The sequence below is a fragment of the Protopterus annectens genome, chromosome 8.part1, assembly GCF_019279795.1.
Source record: "Protopterus annectens isolate FY-2018-M chromosome 8.part1, PAN1.0, whole genome shotgun sequence".
Classification (NCBI taxonomy): Eukaryota; Metazoa; Chordata; order Ceratodontiformes; family Protopteridae; genus Protopterus; species Protopterus annectens.
This window is the reverse complement of record NC_056742.1, coordinates 57,040,060-57,064,891: the sequence shown is the minus strand read 5'-3', so window position 1 is coordinate 57,064,891 and position 24,832 is coordinate 57,040,060. Positions and strand designations below refer to the sequence as shown.

General features: G+C 34.5%; 1 protein-coding gene across 4 annotated transcripts in view; it reads right to left on the bottom strand.

The window, feature by feature from the left end:
* The window catches only part of ZNF536 (zinc finger protein 536), a 1,745,320-nt gene that overhangs the window by 449,012 nt on the left and 1,271,476 nt on the right, over positions 1-24,832 (bottom strand). For all 4 annotated transcript variants that reach the window (XM_044081674.1, XM_044081671.1, XM_044081673.1 and 1 more), the window contains one exon: positions 11,467-12,996. In XM_044081674.1, the coding sequence (XP_043937609.1) occupies positions 11,467-12,996 (1,530 nt within the window). The remainder of the gene's footprint in view (positions 1-11,466; positions 12,997-24,832) is intronic.

Below are 24,832 nucleotides of genomic sequence, written 5' to 3'. Positions count from 1 at the left end.
ATTTCATAGGTGAGATGGCAGACACTTTGTTTTCAGAAGTACTGAGAATAGTAATGTGGAAAATAAACCAGGTGATGTAACAACAGAGAATGCAGCAGTTAAAACTTATACAGCAGTGACAGAAAGTAATAGAGGGAAGCAGTAAAAAAAATGAGATGGTGTCTGGTTTTGCAGCCACAGATACTGCAATAACTAAAACTTATGCAGCAGTGACAGCAGGAAAAAAAGGAAAGCAACAACAAACTGCACATAAAACTTTAAAAGAAGAAAAGAGAAGACCAACTGTGAGAATAAGAACAAAACTGATACTGTAACACACAGATATTATGCATTGGACAATTTAGTAACTGTCCTGGGTTTTAACGCTCAAGACATTTGGTCTTTTATACATATTGGGACAAAGCCTTTCTATGACTTAACATTTGAAACTGATGGACTGATAATGACATTTCTGGAACTATTTAACAAAAATTAGGACAATTATTTATTTTCTGGTAGTTAACTTAAATGTTAAAGAATGTTACTTTGCAGTTTAGAACTGATGACCTGGAAGAAGATTATGTTAAAAATGCATCCAGAGTTTGTATAAAACTGTTGATAACATTGTGAAAGTTAGAGGTGAGCGAGAGTCATGGAATGGAGGGTAGAGGTTGAAAGCTGTTTTGAAATGTTAAGAAAATATGGTGAAACACTTGCTAATTTTTGTTTTTTGTGGATTGTCCTTGATGGGCATTAAGACATTCTGGCTAGCCTAAACAACATTTATTTTGTGGAGACTTTTCTAATATAATTAATGATTGTGACAAGTTACAATGCAACTAGTTTGTAGAGAAAGGACATACAGTAAGAAGATGTCCTTGATGGACATTAAGACATTCTGGCTAGCCTAAATCAAATTTCTTTTGTGGAGACTTTGCTAATATAATTAATGATTGTGACAAGTTACAATGCAACTAGTGTGTAGAGAAAGGACATACAGCAAGAAGATGTGTGCATGAATGCAGCTTGTGCAAAAATGGAACACTTTTGAATACATTGTCAAGAAAAAACAATAAATAATGAAAAAGAAAGGGGAAGGGAAGAACATGCACACAAGGAAGGACAACAAGAGGCTGGGGGAGAGGGTGCACTAGGTGTGGAATAAACTATAGAAGAAGAAAAATATATGAAGGGGAAAATAAGAAGAGAGTGTGTGGAGAAAGAAAGGTCAAGAGAAGGGACTGACACTAATATATATATATATATATATATATATATATATATATATATATTATATGTGTATACATATAAATAAATATATTTTTGAAGTTCTAGACAGTGGAAGATCTGATTCAGAAAATCAACGATTATTTGTACATAACTCCAGGGAAAATATTCAGTTGAGGAAAGAGTAAAAATAAGAAAATGAAACTTTAAGAACAATTCCTTAAAGTTAAAAAGAAAAAAACAACAACTTCAGAGTACTTGCAATAAATGTTAATAGTATTATTAACACTGTAGTAAGGACAGGAACACTGGAATCGTTTCATAAATGTGATGTGGATGTTATTCTGTTAGAGGATATAAGATTCCTGCCAAGTGAAGAAAGATTGCAAACAGAAAAATTGTGGATTGGAAATACAATATGGAACTTAGGAAGTAAACCTTGTTCTGAACAGGCTTTGTTGTGTAAATAAACAATATAAATACTAGATGTAATGTTTGTAAGGACAGGAACTGTGTGTAAATAAACAATATAAATACTAGATGTAATGTTTGTAAGGACAGGAACTGTTGTGGATATCAGATGGAGAAAAAATGTTTATAGAACTACAACATTACATGCATGAATTACTAGCAAATAAAGAGATAATCTGTTTCATCAAATACTGGACTATGTAGTAATTAATGTGTAAATTATAACGGCAGGGGACTTTAATTGTGATTTAAGAATAAATTTAAAAAGAAAGAGAAAAATGTAAAAAATAGAGGATATGATGAAATGTGATAAATTAACTGTGTGGAACAAAATTCAATTGACTTAGAAATAGGGAGACTTGAATTTGAAATTGATTATTTTGTATTATCGTAAGGTTTGGGGTATCAGATGGCAATACATGTTTTTTTTTTCAGAACATCTAGCAATATGGATGGAGGTGATGGAAGAAAGGTATATTAAAATAGGAAAGGGAATAAAAAGAATAAATGAGATACTATGGGATGAGATTAGAGAATGGTAAGTATTGCAGTTATGGAAGGATCATATAACCACAGCGGACTTCATAAAAAAATGATCTGAATGGTGGACCGAATTTAAAAGAAGTACAAAAAGTTTTTTTTTTTTTCCTGAATAGCAGGATGGTAAAAGAAAGGAATAGAAAGTGATGTATGGGAAAATGTATAGAAATGTTTTTGAGAATTTAGAAAATAATATAAGAAAGCATAATGATATAGAAAAAGAAAAAAAATGTAACAGAAATCAAGAAAAAATGAAGGCATTACTATGTAGGCTGAATTATTGTTTACAAGGAAGAATTGAAGAGGCATCTGCATATTGGGTTCCTATTATATAATCGAAGGCGCAATCCTTCGAATGCGTCTTGATCAAACTTGAAAGCACGAAACAGCAAACTAGCAAAATGGCATATAAGTGATTTCTTTCCCTGGGAAAGAAATCACTTGGCCGCCTCTGTTACTTTGCCATTTTCATCACTGTAGTGCGATCTCGGAGTTGGTATATTTAAGTAAGGGGGTGTGGGGGGCGAAGCCCCCACTTTATGCAATGTTTTAAAGTTTTTATTTTATTTATTTATTTTTTTTGTGGAACAGTGATTTTCTTTTCCCCTGGGAAAAAATCACTGCTCTGGGTGTTCGGGATTGTAAGCTTTTGCTTACATGGGGTCAATAAATCAGCATTCTCTTTTTTAAGTGTTAACAGATTTAATATAGACCCTGCATATTTGGGTAAAATATTAAAGGGCGATATTAGTATAATGAGTGAAATGAAAAAAGGTAAAAAGAGAATAAAATAAAAGAGCAAGTTATCAATATTGTTGTACAGCATGTGGAAATATGTATGAGTAAACAGAAGGATAATGGGAAAGAATGGAAATTTAGAAAAAAATACAATTCCAGAATGAGGTAAGGAAAAATTTGAAAAATGATTTACTATTAGTGAATTGGATGAAGCACTTAGGAAACTAAATGTTGATTCAGTATCAGGACTAGACAGTACGGGATATGGAATGAGCAAAAAATATGTGGACTGGCAAAGTGAGTATTTCATAAATGTCCTGAATAAATGGTGGAAGGAAAGATTTGTTTATGAATAGTTATGGATAGGGATATTAACATTTGTATGGAAGAAAGATGATAAAATGAAATAAAAAATGGATATCCACCACACTAAATAACACAGATTATAAAACTTTTGTGAGAATAATACAGAGGAGAATGGAAAGAAAGATGAGGGAGATTACAGAGGAAAGTATATATGGTATAAAAGAGAAGGGATGTCAGTAATTGTTAGTGGTTATGGGGGAAATTAAAAAAGAAGGATGTAAGATTATGGTAGGTGATATCAGTAAGGTATTTAATCTAGTTGGACATGATGATTTTTGGAATGTTATGGAAATGTATGAAATAGGTAATAGAATTAGGAAGGTATGAATGTCAGCGTTTTAAAATAATAGAGTGAGAATGTTAGAGAATTGGTGGCTGAGTAGAGAAATATGCATGGAGTATAGTATAAGACAAGTAAGTCCCATGAATGGAATATTGCTTGCACTGGTGATGAATACAATAGTGAGTAAAGTAGCTTATAAAATGAAGGATGCAAAATTTGTAATGCAAAAGGATGTGATAACAGGACTTTTGATATATAACGACAATATAGTTGTAGTTGCTAAGAACAAATTATGGATGAGGGAAGTGCTGGGTTATCTGAATGGCTGTTTAAAGGACATGGGAATGACGCTGAATAAAGATAAAATAAGGGTTTGTGTGATGTGGTGAAAATTGGGGTGTGGGGTGTATTTTTCAATTAATGAGGTGTCTTTGCTAGGGATAACATTTGGGAAAAATAATGTAGCTATGATGCAATGTGAGGGTGTGATAAAAGAAATGAAAGATGACTTTTCTGAAGGACGTAAAAATTCAGGAAAATGGTTTATCTGGTGAATTCTGCACTAATGAGAACACAACATATATACCAAATGTTTATATGATCCCACAAAAAAGAGATTATGCAATTGGTGTTTTCTTTCATATGGGGTTGAAAGTTAAATCCAGCGAAAAGCGATGTATTGTATATGGGTGAAGATAAAGGGTGATTATGGCTACTAAATCCAGTTGCTTATTCTGCTTTTTTAAACTTGCATACATCATTAAAGTAGGTAAAACAAGAGAATGAGAAATTAATGGTGAGAATGTTTTAATATAAGTAGAAAGAGTTCTGGGAGATGATGAGAATAAGTAAAAGAGAAAAAGAATATGCAAAAGAAGTAATTAAAATTATCAAGAAAAAATACTAATATGGAAATGTAAAAGCTGATGCTATAGAGAAAGAAGGATGTGGTATAATAATGTGATTAAACAATATTTGTATACAAATTCATTGGAAATTTACCAGAAGAACTGGTAAAAGCTATTAAAGTAAGAAAATAGTGGTGTAATGAGATAGTACAGTGTCAGGATTTCCTATAGGACCAGTAATAAATAAGTTACCCGTAAAGTGGACTATGCCATATAAAAAGAAAGTTGAAAGAGTGTGTTTATTTTGTGGGGAGAAACAGTAAACAGACCATGTTTTTTGAAATATAAAAGAGTTGTAAAACTCTGCAAAAAAGTTGTGTGAAGAAAACATTTTGAGAATATTAATGGTAAAACAATATAGAGAAGAATATGATTATGTATGGATATGAAAAAATAGGTAAGAGATAGATAAGAATTTATTTTGTACAGTATGGGTTATTTGGAATGAAGTATTGAATTTAATTTTTTTAATGGAAAATGGATTTTGACAGATATATTTTAAAAAATAGAGTATGGTTATGAAATATGGAATGGAAAATAATTTTGGCGTTATAAGGAAAAAAATGTTAAATAGTACAAAATATAGAAATGTGTGTGTGTGTGTGTGTGTGTGTGTGTGTGTGTGTGTGTGTGTGTTTGTGCGTGTGTGTATATGTATGTGTGTTTGTATATATATATATATATATATATATATATATATATATATATATATATATATATATATATAGGTCTATATTAGAACATCAAAGTTTCACAACTTTGAATGTTCTAATATCGACCCCTATTCAGTGAAAGTCCTTTTCTGTTTCTGTCGCTTTGCTATTTTCAGCGCTGTGGTGGAAAGTTACTGGTCGGGTTCAGGTAAGTGTGCGATTGGGCATGGATTAGGTGAGTTAGGGTTAGGGCGCGGGTTAGGTATGTGTGGGATTGTGTGGACATGAGGGTTAGGGCAGGTTAAGTGAGTTAGGGTTAGGGTGTGGGTCAGGTTGTATGCAATTGTGTGGACGTGAGAGTTAGAACAGGTTAGGTGAGTTAAGGTTAGGGCGTGGATCAGGGAAGTGTGCAATTGTGTGGACGTGAGTGTTAGGGCAGATTAGGTGAGTTAGGGTTAGGTCACGGGTGAGGTGAGTGTGCGATAGTGACAGACCTTAGGGTTAGGGTTTGGGTTAAGGTAAGTGGTTACTTAGGGGTGTCTGTACAGTTTAGTGCAGGGTTAGATGTAGTATTTTAGGTGTATGTGTGTGGATTGCTGTTTGTTTGGTGTGCTTGTGTTGTGTGTACGTGTTTCGGAACAGCAAATTTTTTCCCTAGGGAAAAAAATTGCTGTTCTGCATGTTCGATGTTCTCAGCTTTCGCTGAATAGGGGTCGATATTAGAACATTCAAAGTTGTGAAACTTCGATGTTCTAATATAGACCCTATATAGATATATATATATATATATATATATATACATGTAAATATCGAAATAATGTATTTTGTCATGTGAGATAAAAGATCACTACTTATTGTATTTTTATGCAAACTTCTGTCTCCCTTCCTGGCATGCAGGTGGCTAGGAGGAGTAATGCAATGGAGGACAAAGACAGTGGTTTTGAGAAGAGTTGATGGCATTTTTGAAATTGAGATATGCATTATCAGAAGAACTGAACCACCAACCTAAGTAGAATACACAAATAAATACAAAAACCTGGTAGACACAGCTATGCAACAACAGCAATAAACTTGAATGGCCACAAATTTTGTAATTTCATGCCTTTCTTTATTATTTAAAGGAACTTCATCAGAAAACGCTAAATTTGGGGCCGTTCAAGTTTATTACTGTTGTTGCATAGCTGTATCTACCTCATTTTTGAATTGATTTATGCAGTATCAGAATGTTTGGGAATGATGGATTTCCTAATAGGCATTTAGCTGGTTTACCCAGTGAGGATGTACCAGTAATGGTTTTGGAAGAGATTATTATTATTATGGAGGCAAAATCAGGTGGAACTGAGGTCATTTGCTACCATTATTAGAGAAAGATGAACCTGGTGAAGGCTCAGAAATTTTGTGGACTGAGATGACTGAAAGAATTTGTGGAGAAAATCAAAAGGAGAATTGTAGACATAAGGAACATGATGTGTCAAAACAGAAAAACAGAAATTGTATGGAGCAGCTGTGGGTGGCATACTTATGAAAGACTAAGGTACTGTAAATACTAGAAAGAAAAGACTCGCAGTTAGAATAAAATCAAAAAAGGATTGTGAGCTGGACAGATATTTTATTTGGAACAATGTTATTTTGCCTGCTGTTTTTTTTTTCTGTTAAGGATGTTAGATCCTTTATACATTTAGGCAAAGAACAATTTTGTGACATAACATTCTAAATGAAAGTTTTGATGGAGAGATATTTGGACTTATGTGAAAGAAAGAAACAAGATTTTTCCAGGAATTAATATATTTTTTCTGGATTAGGTGCTAGACTTTTTTTTTTTTTTTTTGTGCAATTCAGTACTGAAAATCTTACTAAAATATATAAATTGTTTGCAAATATTTTGTGATGATATGGATGATGTTAAGAAAACAAAGATGCAATGCTACAGATGTTTGGAATGGTGGTTGCAAAGCTGATGTAATACTTTTTTGGATGGAGTAGTGCCCATTTAATTAGTGATTGCAAAAAGATTGTATGTAATCAGTCTGGAGAAAAGTGGCACATTATGAGTGAATGTATTCAAGAGTGTAGATTTTGTAAACGTACGGGACACTTTAGGTTTAACTATAAAAAAGCAGGAAATCATAAAGAAGTATTAGTAAATGGTATAATTCATGATATTCTGGAAAATAATGATCATATGATATTTTAGATGTGACAGAAAGTGTTCATGACAATATAGTAGTTCAAGAAGATAGTGCTGAAAGAATTTTAAGAGATTTAGAAGGTGAAGTGGATTAAATTTCTGGCAGTGTACAATTGGATTCTTTGAAGGACAAAACAAAGATTACATAAAATAGGAAAGGTACTATTGGAGGGAGACAATGAAAGTGAAAAAAAGAAAAGTAAAACATTTGCCTTCAATGGTTAAAAATGGGAGGAAGGAAAGAGAACCATACAAACAGGAAGGGCATACAGACTCCACATAAAGTCTGTATGTCTTCCTTATGTATATGTGGGTTTCCTCCCACATTCCAAAGCCATATGTAGGTGAATTGGATACTCTAAATTGGCCATAGATGTAAGTGTGCATGTGAATGTGTGGTGTGTAAGAACTGCCTTGATAGGCTGGCCATCCAACATTGCAAATCTTGGCTCTAGATGATTGCCACTGGTAAAGTGATACCCTGACCCCATGTGCAACAAATGGGAGAAAGAGTCTGTGGATGGACAGTTTTGTTAACAGATCAAGGAGGCTGTCAATAATAGATTGGTATGAGACAAAAAACAGATGCATATTGTTTGCAGCATACTAGGCTTATTTCAGGTTCTGATCTACAATTAGAAAAATTATGAGGGCACCAGGTGGTATGAATTTGGGTCTTAAAAGATGTTATTTATTTATTTATTGATTTATTTGCTTGTTCAGAGAATGCATTAAGGTTATAAGTGTACTTATTAGAATATCTGGTAGATTAAATATAGATGATGTTAGGAGAGGATGTGACATTTATAGGCTAATCGCTTATATGCATATACTAATCTTAAAGAATGGGAAAAGTTACTGTAAGAAATGTTGTTATAGTTAGCTGTAAATATTTTGATTGTTATTATGAATGATTTCAATGGTAGCCTTAATTTTTTTTAAAGAAATGAAGTAAAAGACATTAAAAGATTTCAGGATGTTCTGAAATGGGGAAATTTGTATATTTAGCAATTTAGTCAGTGGATATATAAAAGAGGTATTTTGCAAACAGAAGACTGACTATTTGTATTATTTGAGGATTTAAAGGAAGAGATAGGGTGCACTAGTGTGAATGTTTTTTTCATATCATAGAGGGATTTGAGTACAAATCAAAAATGATGAGAAAGTTATAAAAGAAGGTAAAGGAAAGAAAAAATACTTTTTTTTGGATAGGGAACAGCAGAATCTGTTTTAAAGGAAGAAATCAATAAGCTTCTCTGAGATTATGAATCAATGAGACTTTATTATAATTCTTGGACACACTGGTGGTTAGATTTTAAAGAAAAAATATATAAAAAATGTATATGCACATAGAAATAGAATATAGAAAATTAGAAAAAGATAAGCATAATAAGATATGCAGATAAATTGTATTATATTTAGAAGATGATAATAACAAATAGTATGAAATACAAGATTAAGTTGTTTGAAAGGAATACAAAAGATAGAAACTTGATTTTGTAAAAGGAAGGAAGGAGTATTGCATTTTTTGGCTAAGACTGTAAAAACAAAATCTATTTAATGAAGAGAACAAAAGGTCATGAAAATAATATAAGATATAAACAGGAAAGAATTAGAAATTATTTGAAAAGTATGTTAGAGAAACTTATAAGAATAAAGAAAAAGTAAGTAAGATAGTTTGGGAAGTGAATTTTTTTTCAGATCAGACATAAGAGATACTTAGGAAAGATAATTTAGAAGAATTGGAGGTGGTAATGAACATTGTAAAATAGGATTCTGTATCTGGCTCAGATGGTTTAGGATATGGAATTTATAAAAAAAAGTGACAAAGTTAAAAGAGAGTTTTACTTGAAGATGTTAATGAAAGGTTAAGTAAGGAAACAGGTAAATATGCTTGAGAATCATTAAGTGTATATGGAAAAAAGGAAATAAAATTAAATAACTAATTGCAGACCAATACCTTTGAACAGTTCTGACTGTAAAATGTTTATGAAGATAATTCAGGTGAAATTGTGATTCATGAAGATATAACAGAAAGGATTCATGGAATTAAATGAAGGATAGACAAGAATTACTGATTAAGAAATTATTCATTGTTATGAAAGAGATGGATGGTAATATTTTAAGGAAGAATAAACTGCTTAAAATATGTTAATAAGGCATTTGATAATGTGTATCATACAGCCTTATGGAGTATTTTTGAGAAATATGCAGTAAAGGGGAAGATCGTGAAAGTGTTAAAATCAGGTTACAAAAAAAAATACTGTTAATGTTATCTTCTAGTGTTAGATATAAAAAGCTGTGTGTCATGGTTGCTCCATGAGTAGTGTATTGTCTGTTTTAATTATGAATGCAATTAATGATAAAATTCAAAAAGATGCAGTTTTCTAAATAATATTGTCACAAAACTGTTATTTATCCATTGTGTTCTTTATCATCTTGTAATACTGCTAATTCAAGACCTGAGAGAGTAGTTTTGTTGGATTATATTTTGAATAAATTATGTGAAAATTTCATGACATATGCCATTTTAGGAATAAAGTGCACATTTTCTTCATTCCTTTGGAATGCATACTGATTATAACATGACCATTGTCATAAATTATGTTTATCATTCTGAAAACATAACATTTCACATATATTATTTGTATTCAAGAAAATGACAAGCATAAACTATGTGGCATGGCAAGTTTTGTATGTAATTTCTGAAAAAGGTAGAGCACCTATGAAGGTTTTCCAAAATGCATAAGAATGTTATTTCTCATGAGTCTTACTTATAAACAAGCACTCTGAGTGACTGAACTCCACAGTAAGCTTAGTTTGCAGAGTTGCAATGCATGGATGTTATTTCATATGCAGAGGGATTTATGAGTCCACCTACTATAATTATTCAAGTAAGCATGTTTATACATCTGATATAAGAATACAAATCTTTGTTAACAAATAAGAAAGTGGGTAGCAGAAAGCACTCCTCTTTACAAACACACAATTCTGTAATGTTACTTTAACATGAATGCCAGTATAAAAGGATTATCTATTCTGAGTAATGGATGCAAAAATTAAAATACTTATTTGGATAAAGCCTTGCTGAAGGGTTAATTAAGAGTTAAAAATGGTGACTAAGTCTAGTAGATTCCAGTATAGTAAATACAAGTGAAATGCATAAAGTTTAAGTGTGTGTGTGTGTGTGTGTGTGTGTGTGTGTGTGTGTGTGTGTGTGTGTGTGTGTGTTTATATTTATATATCTGTAGAGCTAGGAATATCTAAAAAACCCTCCTAAAACTTATTAGTCTAGTGTTCCCTCTTGGTGAATTTTAATTGTGTTTTTCGGCTTTTCCCGGTTAGGGGTCGCCACAGCGGAACTCCCGTCCGCCAATGATTGGCAGTAGATTTTTACGTACTGGCTTGCCGGGCCTAACGCACAACCTTCAACGAAGGAACGCCCATTCACGCATGTCGCCACACAGAAGACACTCTAACTGAGAATCGAACGGGCAACGTCTAACTGTGAGGCGACAACACTACCGCAGCATGTCCTCAAACTTCTTAGCCCAGTTGTTTTCCATTGGCAGAATCAGTTTGATTGACATTTTCTTTTTCCTCCAGGTTTGGTTCCTGTTTGAAATGATATAAAACTGCACTACAATAAATAAAGCAAGAGAAATAAATATGGAAGAGACTGCAATTATTATATGTATTTATGTATGCATGCATTTATTTTACACCTTGCTCCAAAGAGTCTGAAGATGGAAACATGGTGACGATGTCATTCTCTGGGGAGGATAGAATTCAGTCACATATGCCACTCATTTTGCAAGGTCATTCTCTAAGCTAATAGCAGGTTAAGTACACAAGATGGGAAATAAAATGCAGGGTTAGAAGCTTCTCTTCTCACTGAAGAACTGATATACATACCTACTGTAAAGCAATAAACTTCCATTTTGGTAGTAATCTGAATGAATGTCATATCAAAGGAGATGCAATTTCCTCTTTTTGTATCCTATCACTTTAAGATTTCAGCAGGATTAACTTTTATACCACTAAGAAACATACTATACAGAGCCTTATAAAATATATATAAAAATATTATAGCAAATGCTTTGATGTACTTACCAGACAGATCTGGTCTCTTGACATTCATACTGCTGGTGGAACTATTCCCAAGGCCATTATATGCTGCTAAGCTGTCATTGCTGTAGGCCCTCAGGACAGACAGCATGTTTATTTGCTGCTCCAGGACCTGCTGTCCATGACCTTTGTCTGCTTTCATTATATCTTGTGGTAGTCTTTGAGATGAAAAGAGATTCATCCCATGCCAAAGATTTTCCATAGACTGTGCAGTTGGAGAGGAATGTGCATTGTCAGTCTTATCATCAGCATTGCTGTCACTGGTTTCTTCATCTGAACTATACTCGTGTCTTCTCATATTAGATGTCTTGTCTGCTTCATCAGCTTCATCTGCTTCATCTTCATCCTTTGATGTATCCAAATCTTCAGATGAGTCTTCATCTGATGATTCATCAGGAATACTTTTGCTTGCAGAGTCCAAAACTGGAACATCGATGTTTTCCTCTTTGTGTTCTGTCATTTCAGAATGCTTGTCTGAAACATATATAAAATTAGCTGTTATTGTCCCAGAACTGGTGTTCTGACAGTCATGCCATGTGGGGCTCTTCTGTTCACATGTTTCTTTGCTGGTGTCCATTTTGCTGCTTGGTTCACAACAAGTTGTATCCTGGATAACCGTGTCTGAAAGTAATGTTTCTTGATTTGGCTGTGTTGAGGACAATGATAAAGTTACTTTATGTGATGCTGTTAATGGTTCCAAAGGCTGGTCCTTGCTACTCCCAACAGATACAAAATTACCTTCGTGTTTAGTTTTTCCCATGTGAGTTGTTTGAAGATGAAGTGCCATTAATTCTAATGAGGAAGTCGTGAATGAACAGAACAAGCAGCAATGCCAGGCAACATTTCCTTGCACTGTTACTGATGATCCTGGCAAAGCAGTGGAATCTGGTCTAACAGACAGGTCAAGGGGCTCATACTGGGACTTTTCACCTTTTCCATGTGAGGATTTCTTGACTGCATTTTCTTCTCCACACTCTGGTCCTAGAGGATTTGCAGAAGAAATTTCAGACAAGGGCTTATTTTTAATGTCTTTTTCTTTTTCCTTTTTCAGTGAGCTTAGAACAAACGTGTCCATAAATGATTGTAAGGATCCTTGAACGCTGATCCCATTTCCAGCCATGCTGTGATACAACCTGCTGATATCTGGAAAACGTGTACCATCAATGGATATTTCAGGAAGTTTCATATTTTCTGACACTGCCTCTGAGCTGATGCCAGCAGTCTGACCATGACAGTCATTTGAAGAAATTAGCCCTGGTGCCCAGTGATGAGGCAACACACCACTTCTAAAATCTGCCCCAGGCAAACCTTTAATGACTCCTCTCATCATGTCTGGCCGAATAAATACAGAGCCTCTGCTTGCTGTTTCATCCTTTTGTTCTTGGCTTTGGGAGTTCCCTGGTAGGGTGCACAAACTACTTTGCCGTTCCCTGTGATGGCGTTCCAAGTGGTATTTAAGAGAAGCAGACTGAGTGCCAGCATATTCACAGTGGGGGCATTTGTAAGGTTTCTCACCTGGAAATATTTTAAAAGGAAAAAAAATATCATTGATTCTGCCAAAAACCAAATTTAGTAAACTGCTGTTTGCAAATATTTTTCATTGCATGATATATGATAACAATTTCAGTGCAGTAACAAATACAAAAAAAAATGCTGTTTCTAATTCTCAGATGCAGGACATATTTCCAGACTCACTCACTCACTCACTCACTCACTCACTCACTCACTCACTCACTCACTCACTCACTCACTCACTTACTCACTCATAGACTCACTCACTCACTCACTCACTCACTCACTCACTCACTCACTCACTCAAACTATTTTCTCTCGACCTCAGAGTGCTGTAAACAAGCACAGAGAATTATAAGACTTCTCAAATCAATAGTTCTTTCTGTCAGACATTCTTTTTATATCAGCAATGCTTAGTAGCTTAAACTTTCATTGCATACAATACACTTTTTGCTGCTATTACTGATTTCACTGTAAGATATAACACAATATATCAGTGCTAAATCATGCAAGCACTGGTACAAAATTACATCTCAAAAATGCAATAGTAGCTTCAAAAAGACATTATGAAAAGCATGTAGCTAACAAACCATGATTGCAGTATATGATATATACAAAAGCTATCAAATTTGTTTAAATTATACACATGGAAACCATTTTTAAACCTAAAAATTTTATAGCACTGTTACGCAAGACTGAAATGAATGATTTAAGTCTTGCTCTGCAGTAAATCATGGATATAATTAGCAAATGGCATACTGCACAAGTAATTTATCATTATTTGGAGGGCACGATTCCAGAAAAATTCAAAGAGCTGCAGACCTACTGCATTGTTTCTAAATAAAAGTCTATAAATACAGTCACTTGAATACTAATACTAGTAAACAATGAACCTGACACTTAAAATATGCATTGTATTATTTTTATATTTTAAGCCAATGTTAAATAGTACAATTTAATGTGTGTCTGTATGTGTGTGTGTGTGTGGGGGGGTCTCCCTGAGTTAAAAAAGAACATATTTTTTACAATGTTGTTATGAAATTACTACTAGGGTAAAGACAGACTTATAATACTTACTAATTAACAATATGTATACTTAAAGAATATTCCTTCAGATCCTTTTCCAAAGGATACAAAAACTGTATCTAAAAATTAAGTTTTCATGTTTCCTTAATGTGTATTCTTAGAAAGATAAAATAAAAAAGTTAAGATATTTTATATAAATGGAAAAATGAAAAATAAAACATCTAGACAGTTTAAATTGAAAATGTGGTTCTGCTAATGTCAGAAAATTCCTGTACAAATATACCATTATTGGACTGTCACAAATTTATAGTACTACATAGCAAAGGCAGGCAATGGAATGAGCTACAAATTAGTGCCTACCTACTTTGGGTACTTTCACAATATCAGTGCTAGACTGATTACATATTTCACTGTAACTCACAAACTATGTGCCAAATTGTGTTTATTTTACAATTAATGGTGCCTTAAGGATGTTGTTCCCAGCAAATATAATCCTCACATGTTAGAAAGAACACTCATCCATCTACCTACTTAACTGAATAAACTACTGGCAACTTCAACAAAGTGTCTTTATTCCTCCTACAAAAGGGTATCAGAGAGAGAGAGATCCTAGATCTGCTAGTTAATTGATTTTATCTGCACTAATCCTTTATACTCTGTTTCTTGTTAGTTCTGTCACCCTCTGGGTCACAGGTGGGATATCAGACTTCACTCAAGCCATCTGTATTACCTCTGTTTTCACATGTTAGAAGGAAAGACAAATGATACAAAAGTAATAAAGCAATGACCACGAATGATGTAAACAACTGAATGGTAAAGGTGAGCAAGATATGGATAGTTGCATGGGTGAAACATGAATACGAAACAAATGCTGCAGTATTATAAGAAAATGTGAAAAAAATGTCACCATGGTGAATTAAATATATAGCACAAAAGGAAATATTTTGCATTTCAAAGATATGTGATTTATGACCCCCCCCCCCCACACACACACACACACACTGTCTTGTAGAAGTTAAAAAAGGAAGCCTTTATGTAGTTTAACCCTTTTGTGTATTATTTTCTATTATAGTATGTCAGTGATTCATTCAGATTTTAAACCATGGAGCAAAGAACATGAAATGCTGTAGTAACAAAAGGTATAGAAAGTATGCACGTGTTTATTAAAAGGGAGTGGGTAATCATGTCTACAACCACATTGTTGCCACTTTTTTATGTGATTTTTCATCACTGAAGTACATGTGTATCAAATGATTTTGTGTTAAAGTGATGACTTTACTACCTTGTCAAAATGAACAGTGCTGCTTGTAAACACAACCACCTAAAAATAAAAACAAGCATATTCCTATATGTAATTCAAACTAACACTTTCCTTAGACATTATATCTCCCACATGCCATATGCTACCTTTGGCAGTGAATGAAGCTCAGACTCCTGAAGAGTCTTCAAGTGAATGATCAGGAGCTAGGAATCTAGTGTACTTATAAACATGTACTAGTATTAAGATCATTTAATTATATAAAAAGTAAAAGGCAAAAGAGGCAACAGAACACAGCAGTAAAAATCAATAGTATTTATTCCAAAGACAGATAGGTGAACGCTTTCGCAGCCAAAGCTGCTTCATTAGATTTAATTGTACTCACAGTAATTATATTAACATACAACAGTTGGGCTTGAAGTATTTCCTTTTCACTAACTGATATATTCTTGGCAGAGGGGTACTTCAGGATATATACCGAAGAGCCAGGGCAACCTGATTCAATAAAAATACCTTAGAATACAGTTAAGACAGCAATCGCAAGGGTACCTGGACTGAAATATATTTAACTGAGATTAGACAGTTGGTGTATGCCAGAATACATGGAAAGTAAGGGTCTACAAGGAATAACTGCACCTCATTTAATGGAGATGCAATAATTCAAACTCAAAACATCTATATCCAAGGGAGATTGCTAGTTAAAACAGACACTCAAGGTAACATGAAAAAAAAAATGTTTGCAAAGGAAACAAGCCCCTCCTGCAGTCTCTTAATTCTAAGATTACAAAAATTTGGAGAAGAGGGAAAAAGTCATAAGAAATGCTCACTCTTTTCCAAGTCTAGCCTCTGTGACTCCATTGCTGTGCATTGGTGATCTTTCAGGTTGATGTTCTGAGCATAGACCAGCCTTCAAGTGAGAACCAGCTTATAGCAATTAGAATTTCAGAACTTCAGGAATGTTAAATTAAAAACACTACAGAACATTCCCAACATCTACTAAAGTTTTAAATATCATACCATAGCTAAACACAAACAAAATTAAATGAGATGTGTCCATTCTGGAAAGAAAAAAAAAAAGAAATGCCCAATAAATAATGAGTTCAAAACTGAACACTAATGTAATGAGATGAGGAAAATGTGTAAATACCCCAAAAGCTTCTGAATCAGAAAAATCTTTCAGAAGAAAAAATATTACTCATCTGGTACACAGAACTAGATGCATATGCCAGTGTAAAAAGGGAAACCAGCTGCAGTAAAGGATCTAGGATAATCCAGCAGTTATTCTTTCTGTCTGTCTGCCTTGGATAAAGACAGAGACAATGGGTACTTACGTATTATCGCAAACACAGCTTTTCTGCACTGACAGCATTCACGGCAACATTTCGTTCTTAACTGAAACATCGTGCTGCTGAAAATGCTGTCAATGCTGACCATTTTGTGGTTGTGATAGGGAGTAGTGATCAGTTATACCCTGACTCTCCTGAAGGCAACGGAGAAATGATGGCCTAAGTTTCTGGAAAGGGCTGACAGACATTTACTGCTCAGAATGCCTGGTCGCGTTACGGTGCACTGATCAATACTCAACATCAACATCAAAATAACTTTCTAACAATAAACACACTGCTGAACAGGAATGCTGAATTCTTCTGGCATGAAGCACAAACAGACAACAAAAAGGACTGCTTTCAATCAAATTTTAATAACTGCGATAGGAGTCCAATTTCCACCACAAGAAATGCATTATGAGATGTTTTATTTCTGTTCTTTAATGTTTACAATTCATTCAAAGGATTTAAAACTGTTACACTTGTGTACTGTTTTTTAATGCCTTACTTCTGTATCGAAAATGCCTTTCCTAAATGAAGCGCAGTCAGCTGAGAAAAGCTTAGTAAAGTGCAGATGCAGAACAGCCAACCAACCGTGTCTTATTAAGTGTGGTTGCGATACTACTTTTTAAAAAATCCATGCAATTCTGCTGCTTAAACGTTCAACGTGAAGAGGAATTGCATGAATTTTTTTTTTTAAAAAGTAGTATCAATACTACACTTAATAACACTACACTAGTTGACTATGAATGTTTTATTGCAAAGACAGCTTTTCTGCACTGACAGCATTCTCTGCAACATTCCGTTCTAATGTGAAACATCATGCTGCTGAGAATGCTGTCAATGCAGAAAAGCTGTGGTTGCGATAATACGCAAGTACCAGAAAATGCAATTACAACATTTCAAGTTCCCACTACTCTTCTGATACAAACTTTGCAATACATTTGGGGCATGTCACCAGTATACAATTAAGCACTAGCCCAACAGTAAAATTCCAAGAAGTTTGCTATTGTCAACAAACAAGAAATAATCAGTGAAGGTTCATAGGTTCATAGGTTCATAGGTAGGTACTAGGCTATCTGCCCGAGGGCATTTATAAGCCTAGCCAGAGTGTGTCAGCTTTCGCTGCCCCATTGATTAATTAACTGAGCCTCTGCCAAGAAGAGCCAATGAAGTGTAGGGAGAAAAACAGGAATAAAAGACATGTCCACCACACAAGTTAGCATTATGAATACTTCGAATGCTGATTCTGTATCAGAAAAGGAACTTGGATTTGATAGTGAATAATAAAAGACAGTAACAGACCAGCTACTTAAAAGTCATAAGATGAAGAATCACAAAATATCCTGCAGTGTCTCACAACAGCATCCAAAAACTGAGGAAAAAATCAGTTTTTAATATGAGAAAAGGGATTTCATGCTATGTAACAAATTGCATCCTACTCAGTAAATTGCTTAAGAAACCGTGTTACTTGGTGTACTGTACATACCTGAATGTAAGAGAGAGCAGACCAATGTTTCTAGTGTATTCTCAGTTTAATATCCACTTTCATCCTCAAACTTTATCAAAAAGTTAAAAAAATACAAAACACATCTTTATATATTCCAAGTTAAAACCATTGTATCCAGTAAGAATGCAAAAGAATGCAAAAACAATTAATTAAACAAAAATTTTAAACAAATATTTAGTTGTATTAACCCTTTAAGTGATAGCAAGTCTGCGTTCCTTGAGTCATTTAGACCAGGGGGGTTGTCAGCAGCTAATTTTATTAGCCAACAAGTTTCTGTTCCTTCAACAACATTTTTATAGTTGCCACCCCTCTGGTCTACAAAGAGTATTTCTACTGTCTTTAGTTTTAGTAACATACCAATGTTCTTTTATCCGTTTGCCCAAGCTTCTAGTGGTCATACCCACATAGACGCTTGGGCATCCTGAGCATGCAGCTATGTCTGTATCACCTTTGGTATTACAGGTGTATCTATTTTTTGCCCACAAAATGTAAACAGAATGTGATAGAAAAATGGAAGGCAATTATGATATTTATAAGTACCCTGTCTCTTTTGTGTAAATGGTGGAAGAATGTAGGTTGAATATCTTTCAAGCAAGTTTTTAATTTAACACACTGACTTTTCCAGGATACAAATGCAGGGACCTCTCCTACTACATTAGAGATATCACTATTCCCAGCAGTATTTTTCCAGTTATTACATATAATATTTTTGATAATTTCACTGTCCAGTGTCATATCCAAACAAAATCTAGGTGCTATGTTATGTTGTGTTTCATCTGTATCATGTACTAAAGATCCAATTTTTTTTTTAGAGAATCCATATATCAAAATAAGATGAAATTATGTTTTGCATTTTAAACATATCTCTTCAGCAGTATGTGATAAAAGATCTTTATCATATCCTCTAGCTAAAAACAGATAAGTGATAACTTTATCTCCTTTTCAAAATCTTTATCCCTACTGTTCATTCTAGAGACCCAAATAAATTGGTCCCTAGGAATGTTCTTCTTCAAGTATGTTGGATGGTGACTCCTATAGTGTACATAGTGGTTTGTAAAAGTGCTTTTGAGATGTATGCAGCTATGAAATCTTGAAGGAGTACTATCATACCACAATTCCACATCCAAAAAACTTACTCTTTGTCCCACTTCCCCTAGGACACACTGTAAAAAAGATGTGCTGGAATTTAAACCATCTAAAAAGACCTGATGAATTCTTGTTTCACCTTGAAGAAATTGTTCACAAATCTTTTGTAATATATAATGTTAGAGTGTTTAATTAAACCAGGAAGAATCTCTAACTCCCAACAAACAAGAACTAAACTTGAATACGTGGATGTCACTCTTGCTCCCATAGTGATACCTTTCTTTTGCTTAAATATGTTGGAATTAAACAAAAAGAAATTATTTTTCATTAAAATGTCAAGTAAAGAACAGTATAAATAAGCCTGATTGTTCTCCAAGTTGGTGCATTTGTGTAAAAAGTTCCTAACATATTCCATACCCTTCTCTTGAGGGATGGAAGTGAAAAGGGATGTTATGTTAACAGTATGATGTTATGTCAACAGTACAAATATAAGTGCCACTAAGGCAGTATTTTAATATCTCAGCAAATTCTTTGAAACTGTTCAAAAAATCCCAAGTGTCCATTATGTATGATGAAAGTTACCAAATGATTTAGTACTGAGTCTAAAAATAAAGAAATATCCTCAATACTGTTTCCGGAATCTGACACAATAGATCTGAAAGTGGGACATGTTGGATGCTTATGAATTTTTTGTATGCCAAAAAGTACTCCTTGCCTTGCATGTTCTATAGCAAGAAAATTATACAGCTCCATAACCATGTCTACATCAAGTACCATTTCATAAATATAGTCTCTGATATAAGAATAAATGTTCTGTAATTCACATTTGTTGGTCACTGCATATTCTTCTACATTGCTAAGCATTTCTTCAATAGGAGTATTATACTGTACCACATTCATAATTACCATCCACCCCCCTTGTCAGCTTTCATAAATATTAACTTTTTGTTACATTTTAATTCTTTTAATGCTTTCATTTGTTCTGGGCTTAAATTAAAAAAAAAAGTTTACTCACTCTTTTAGACAAAACATATCTTGTCTCATTTTCATAAAAAGTATTAAATGATTTTATAGTATAGTCTAACATTGTATTAAAAACAGAAAGTTTTCTAAGAGTACTCCTTACATGAATGTCTTTCAAAATATGTTTCCTAGAAAAAAGTTTCAGTTTTATTAAGTTTTGAGTGATATTAGCTCTATGGCTAGGAATAAAGCTAAAACTATATTCTAGCACTTGTAGTTGGTGTTCATTTAAGTTTACATCAGTCAAATTGTAATTTTTGGTATTAAAACGCACATCACACCCACCCTTTATCATTTCTTCCTTGTTGTTCTTCTGCTGTGTTGTGGTAAATTCATCCCCCTCCCCGACCTTAGTTTTTTCCTTGAAGTTTACTTTCTTTTGCACAAGAAATGGAATTGTTGGAATAAAGTGGCAGTGGAATTTCAATATTGGAAACTTGAAGGTGGAGAAAATCTGGTGTTTCATCATCATTGTAGTTCCTTCCTGCATGCTCCATAGAATTACTGAACTGTATGACATCACTACCATTTCATTCTTTCTTGTTGTTCCATTACCACTAGTAGAATTTTCATAAACAGTAAATTTTTGGATTGTAGATGTAAAATTCTTTTTTTAAAGGAATAATATAAGCTGTACAATTCTCATAAGTATAAATGTTTCCGGTTTTTTTTGTTTGTTTTCTTAGGACTATAATTTTCTCAAACCAGTCTAATGAAACCAAAACATTTTCATAGTCCATTTCACATTCAGTATATGTTTTAATCATCTCTTTTAGCCTGGTGTGCAGTTGTTCTAGGTGGTCTCTCATAATATTTAAGTTATCATAGTTGTTCATAGGTTCATAGGTTCGTAGGTAGGTACTAGGCTATTGGCCCTAGGGCCTATATAAGCCTATCCAAAGGTGCCCTGGCTTTCGCCAAGCAAGAAAATTATTTTCCTGTGCCACTGCCGAGCAGAGCCACAGAAGTGATCCCCGGGGTGAATTTCCTATCTCCCATCCAATCATCAAGATTTTTCTTGAAGAGTACTAATGAGGAGCTTTGTTTGATATAGATAGATAGTTTGTTCCAGAGTATGGGAAGTCTCTGGGACAGGAGTCTATCCCTCCAGCATGTTCTGTTTATTGTGGTGATGAGGTTTAGGTCCCTAGAGCGTGTAGCTCATAGGGATTGTGATTTCTTTAAGTGGAGCATGTCTAACAGCTCTGGGTTTGACATAGCTTTGTGTGTTAGGCAGAGATCACCTCTGAGTAGGCGATATGCAATGGAGTAAAGCTGCAGTTTTTTGAGACGGTCTGAATAGGGAATCTCTTTGAGGCCAGTAATCCTCTTTGTGAGGTATTTCTGTGGCCTTTCCAGTTGTTGTAGATGTCTTGTGAGGTACATACCAAAAGGGGCATTGTACTCTATAATGTGTCTAATGAGTGACGAGTAGAGGGGAACAATGACCTCTTTTTTCCTGGTTGAGAAACCTTTTGTGATGAGGACTGTGGTGATGTGATTATCAAAGGAGAGATTATGGCTCCTAGTTTGCAGTCATCATCTAACTTCATTAGCCAAAGACCTTCTGTGTTGGCCTGTGTGGTAATCCACTTGTCACTGGTCTGCTGGATTTGAGTCTGCTACTTTCACAGTGTGGGTTTTGTCAATGAGCCAGTTGGCAACCCATCTTGTGACATAGGGATTTATACCTAGTTTAGTGAGTTTATCTATAATTCCAGAGTGGGGGATGGTGTCAAAAGCCTTGGTGAGATCTAGATAGGCTGTGTGAACCACCTTACCCTCATCTACGGCTTTGGTGACTGCTTCAAAGAAGTCTATCAGGTTTAGGAGACATGATCTGCCTTTTACAAACCTGAACTGGGTGGGGTCCTGAGTTTGGAGATTACCAATGTCATTTATAAGTTCCATGATGATATGCTCCATAGCCTTGCAGACCAGGCTCGTTAGGCTAATGGGGCGGTAGTTTCCGGGGTCTGTGGTGGCTCCCCCTTTGTGGAGTGGGATAACAGTCGCTGTGCACCATTCAGTGGGCACATAGCTTGAGGTGAGGCTATGATTGAACATGGTACTTAGGTGGGGTGCCAGTTCATTCTGTACTTCATGTAGAACACAGCCTGGGATGTCGTCAGGTCCCATGGATGCTGTGTTCTTGGCTTTGGATAGTGTGTTTTTTACCTCTGCAGCTGTGTTTTTTACCTGTGTTGCCTATTAAAACTTTGATAAACTCTAGCCCAACATTTTTAAAAAATTCTAATAATTCTTTTAAAAATGAGCTGTCCATTAGGACACCATTAGGGGCTTTAAAAAATTGTAAGCCCTCTGGTAACATTTTTAAGTGACAACAATGTTCAAAATATTTTATTTTGATGAGGGTGATTCAATATTTTTGAGTCCCCTCTCTAAGTCATTTAACAGTACCTTTAAATTTTGTCTTACCAATGATGTGGGTCCCCTTACATATTCTCAACCTCTGGTGAAAAAGTTGCAGTTGTTATTCAGTACTGAGGCAGCATCTTTGAAGAACGAGTGTTTGCTTCTACCTTAACCCAAAGAAAATTTGACCACAGTTTCTTCACCATCGGAAGAATCAATCACCTTATAAGGAACATCTGACTTGCCTTGATTTCTACCACCGTAGTCCTGGGTTAAGACTGAAAGCGATATCTGCATTTCAGAAATTATAGCAACCAATTCTTCCATTGTTTTAGCTTGGCCATCAGGGATCAAATGCACCAACAAATCTAAAAGTTAATCTTCTGTCACGCCTGCCATCTGTTTTTCAGTTTAAAATAACAACCAAAAACAAACAAAAAAAAACTGAAGCAAAGCCTGACCAGGTGTATATCAACATTAATATAAAACAAAAATAAAGCACCTGAATGTCAGACAGAAGAGACCAATGTTTTTAGCATATTCTCAGTTTAATATCCACTTTCATCCTCAGACTTTATCAATGATATTAAAAAATACAAACACATCTTTATATACTCCAAGTTAAAATCATTCTATTTAATAAGAATGCAAAAACAATTAAACAAAAATGTAAAAAAAATGTAAAACAAATTTTTAGTTGTATTAAACCATTAAGTGTTAGCAAGTTTGGTTTCTTTGGGAAAACACTTTATATTAATGTGGTCATTTAAATTTGTTTAATTTATTATTTTCTTTTATATTCTTATTGGATAGAATTTTTTTAACATTCTTTGATAAAGTCTGAGGATGAAAGTGGATATTAAACTGAGAACACACTAGAAACATTGGTCTCTTTTGTCTTGCATTCAGGTGCTTTGGTTTTGTTTTTAAAGGATAATCCTGATTTGGGCAGCTTAGCCTAGCAAAAACATAAAGAGCACTATATACACTGATATTACTGAAGAAAAAATCATTCTAATTTTCCTCAGTATGCTGTAAAATATGAGAATGTTAAAGCACTTTGATAACTAGTTCTTCAAGTGCTAATACAGTGAACGGGTGCTCTAAAAATACTTTCATTGAAATTAATGTTTGCTCTGTATGTATTTGTTTGCAGGTCTTCTACGATATGAGGGGTCCAGAGACAAATGCCCATGGAAAAAAAAGTTTCAGGCTCTCTGCACATTACTTTTCTGGCATTGTGTTCATGTAATTTCATTTACAATGTCACCACTAAGCCACCCAAAAATAACATTACATCTGAAGCCTCTTAATATGATATATATTAGAGAGAGCTGAAATTCTGTAGCAGCGAATCCTTATTTCAGTTACAAAGTGGTAATATTTTTGGGTCTATATCATATTGTCGAAATTCCAAACTATCGAGCACCATAAGCTCGACCTTGGAATCTTTAAATGTGATATACTCGAACACTCAGGGAAAAAATTTGCTGTTCCGAGAATATACACACGCACAGCACAAGCACACCAAAATACATAATCCACACATACACACTTCACAGAACCCTACACTAAACCGTGTATGTACACTCCTAGCTATCCACCTACCTTAACCCAACCCTAACCCTAAAGTCCCTAACTAACGCACACTCACCTTACCCACTCCCTAACCCTAAGGTCCCTAAATAACGGACACTCACCTTACCCACTCCCTAACCCTAAGGTCCCTAACTATCACACATTCACCTTACCCACTCCCTAACCCTAAGGTCCCTAACTATCGAACACTCAGCTTACCCACTCCCTAACCCTAAAGTCCCTAACTATCAAACATTCACCTTACCCACTCCCTAACCCTAAGGTCCCTAACTATCGCACACTCACCTTACCCGCTCCCTATCCCTAAGGTCCCTAACTATCACACACTCACCTTACCTCGGTCCATTCACACACTTACCTTAACTCGGTCCATTACCCTCACACCACAGTCGAGTAAATAGCGAAGCCGCAGAAATGGCCCACCGAATGCTTTCTCTAGGAAAATATTTGGTGTTCTGCAGCTTCGCTATTTCAAGCATTTGCTGAATAGGGGTCGAAATTATAACATTTGAAGTTTTAACACTTCGATGTTATAATATAGACAAATATTTTTCATAATGGTTGAATGTATAACTGTCCTACAAAATACATTTTTAAAAGAAATTCCCCAATCTATACAGATGAAAAGGTGGCATA